Genomic DNA, 2063 nt, shown 5'->3' with positions numbered 1-2063 from the left:
GCGACGGTCTGTTCTTTTTTTTTTTTACTTGCCACTTAATCTTCCATCAACAAGCTGTACATTCATCTTGCCTGAGGTAATCCGTCTTCCTTTATCTTGTCCAACATCAAATTACATTCAGTTCGCATCAATACCTTTCACTCGGTTCCCTGCCTGCCAAACGAAAGGCCCCTGTGTTCTGCCTCACCTCATTCTCCATGAAGGGGAACATGAGTATGGCGTGGGCTAGCAGGAGGGCGATTTCCATGTTCATCTGTATAACCCTGTCAGGCGTGAAGATCCTCAGAACGAAGAAGAGTATGAGAGTGATCGTTAGGAAGATGATGATGATGGTCGAGGCGGACTTCGAGATGACCGTTGCGACCACCTTCTGCTCCGCCGGTAGGGTGGGGATGGGCCTCGGCGTGGGGGTCGTTGGAGGAGGACCTGGTCAAGTGAGGAGGCATTTCAGATAGGCCTATTTGGATGTATTGAATTAAGTCAGTTTAGAAATTTTACGATGGGGAATCTAAAGTTCACTAGGTAGTGGTGTGTGATTACTCTGCCTGATATGAGTAGAGGGAATAAACATAATTAATCTGGAAGTGGTCCCATCCTCTATATATACTGTACACAAAAAGAAGAAGTTATGAGCAAGGGGTTCTTGCTAAACCGAGCTTTTAAAGAGACTTTTAGCTCGCTCTTGAAATGAACTGATTTGGAATCTATAATACATAAATAGATTCTAAATTATTTAATCTTGACGATATGAGGGGCGAGTAGCCAATCAAAGGTCTCTGGTACTCACGGATGCAGGAGGTCTTATCGGAGTTCATCTGGTATCCCATGGTGCAAATGCAGTATGCAATGGGATCGAGTTCGGTGGAGTTATCCTTGCACACGCCGTACTCCGGACACGACAAATCTTCACACGGACCTGTAGTGCGGTCAGAGGTCAGTCACGCGAGATGCCAACATAATACGGTCAACTAAATCCCAGACTTTATATTAGAGAGGACAGATACGGTATCAACCATTAGATTTTACGCGTGCAACTTTACTTATGGGTGATATAATCGGTTGCCAGACCCGTTTGCATAAGAACTCAAGTCTGATTATAAGTCTTTGTTAACTAATGAACCTGAGAGTGATGGACCTTACTTGGACATGCAGTCTTGTTCCAGGTGTTGCACTTCTCCGAATCCTCCTTGTACTGGTCTCCTACACAGGTCTCGTTCCCACAGACGGCGTAACGATACCTGAAGCCCCTTCCACATTCCTTGCTGCAGTTTCCGAATTCCGTCCATTGGTTCGCTAAAAGAATCAAATTTACTTCATTACACGGGGCAGTCACAGGTCAGTGTAGTAAAAATGATACTACATCAGCTGCTTGTATTTATAAACCTCGAATTGAACAGACCAACTCAGACCCGCAACGAGAAGATCTCGGCAAGTGACTCACCCCAACAGCTTTGTGTGTTGCAGTCGTAGGTCTTCCACTCGACTTCCTTCTCCGTGCTGTCCTCCGCGGTGCACAGTTTCCCTGCACCTGAGGGGACCGGGTGAGTGCAGGAGCGGACACGGTGGTTGATGCCTCCCCCGCAGCTCTTACTGCAGGGAGTGGCCATCGATGACCAAGGACTCCAACCGCCATCGAGGTCTTGTGAGGAAAAACACGTGAAGAGTAAGGAGAATGTGCTCACTTTATAGTAAAACGTCGCAGTGTAGTTTTGTACATATTGTGGGTAATTACAATGCAACGACAATCACATAATAATTCAAAAAGTAACTATAATATAGTGTAATCACCTAACGGCCAATTTCTTTTTTATATTGTAGAGTCTTTTAACATTAACAAAATATAACAAACTCCTTACACCTTATAAGCATAGTGACATGGTTTCCTACGATTATACGATTGGTCGCCAAGGACGCTCCCAGGTTGCAATTGAAGAGGAAGGACTTACCTCTGGACGAAGTGACGACGAACAGGGTGCAGAGGAGCGCTAAGCCCAGGATGGTTCTGGCTGAGGTCATCATCTCCTCTTACTGAGGGTGCAAAGGGTGTGTGTTTTAGGGACACA

At 45.7% G+C, this 2063-nt stretch overlaps 1 protein-coding gene across 2 annotated transcripts in view; it reads right to left on the bottom strand.

Annotated features, from left to right (window-relative positions):
- The window catches only part of LOC119593681 (adhesion G-protein coupled receptor D1-like), a 38305-nt gene that overhangs the window by 5729 nt on the left and 30513 nt on the right, over positions 1-2063 (bottom strand). For both annotated transcript variants that reach the window (XM_037942638.1, XM_037942639.1), the window contains exons 2-6: positions 1947-2028; positions 1442-1639; positions 1141-1293; positions 788-916; positions 188-426 (exon numbers count right to left, since the gene is read on the bottom strand). In XM_037942638.1, coding sequence (XP_037798566.1) covers positions 188-426; positions 788-916; positions 1141-1293; positions 1442-1639; positions 1947-2019 — 792 coding nt within the window. In that variant the 5' untranslated portion in view covers positions 2020-2028. The remainder of the gene's footprint in view (positions 1-187; positions 427-787; positions 917-1140; positions 1294-1441; positions 1640-1946; positions 2029-2063) is intronic.

The sequence above is a fragment of the Penaeus monodon genome, chromosome 32 (assembly GCF_015228065.2).
Source record: "Penaeus monodon isolate SGIC_2016 chromosome 32, NSTDA_Pmon_1, whole genome shotgun sequence".
NCBI lineage: Eukaryota > Metazoa > Arthropoda > Malacostraca > Decapoda > Penaeidae > Penaeus > Penaeus monodon.
The sequence above is the reverse complement of the archived record's forward strand: the minus strand, read 5'-3'. Positions and strand labels throughout refer to the sequence as shown.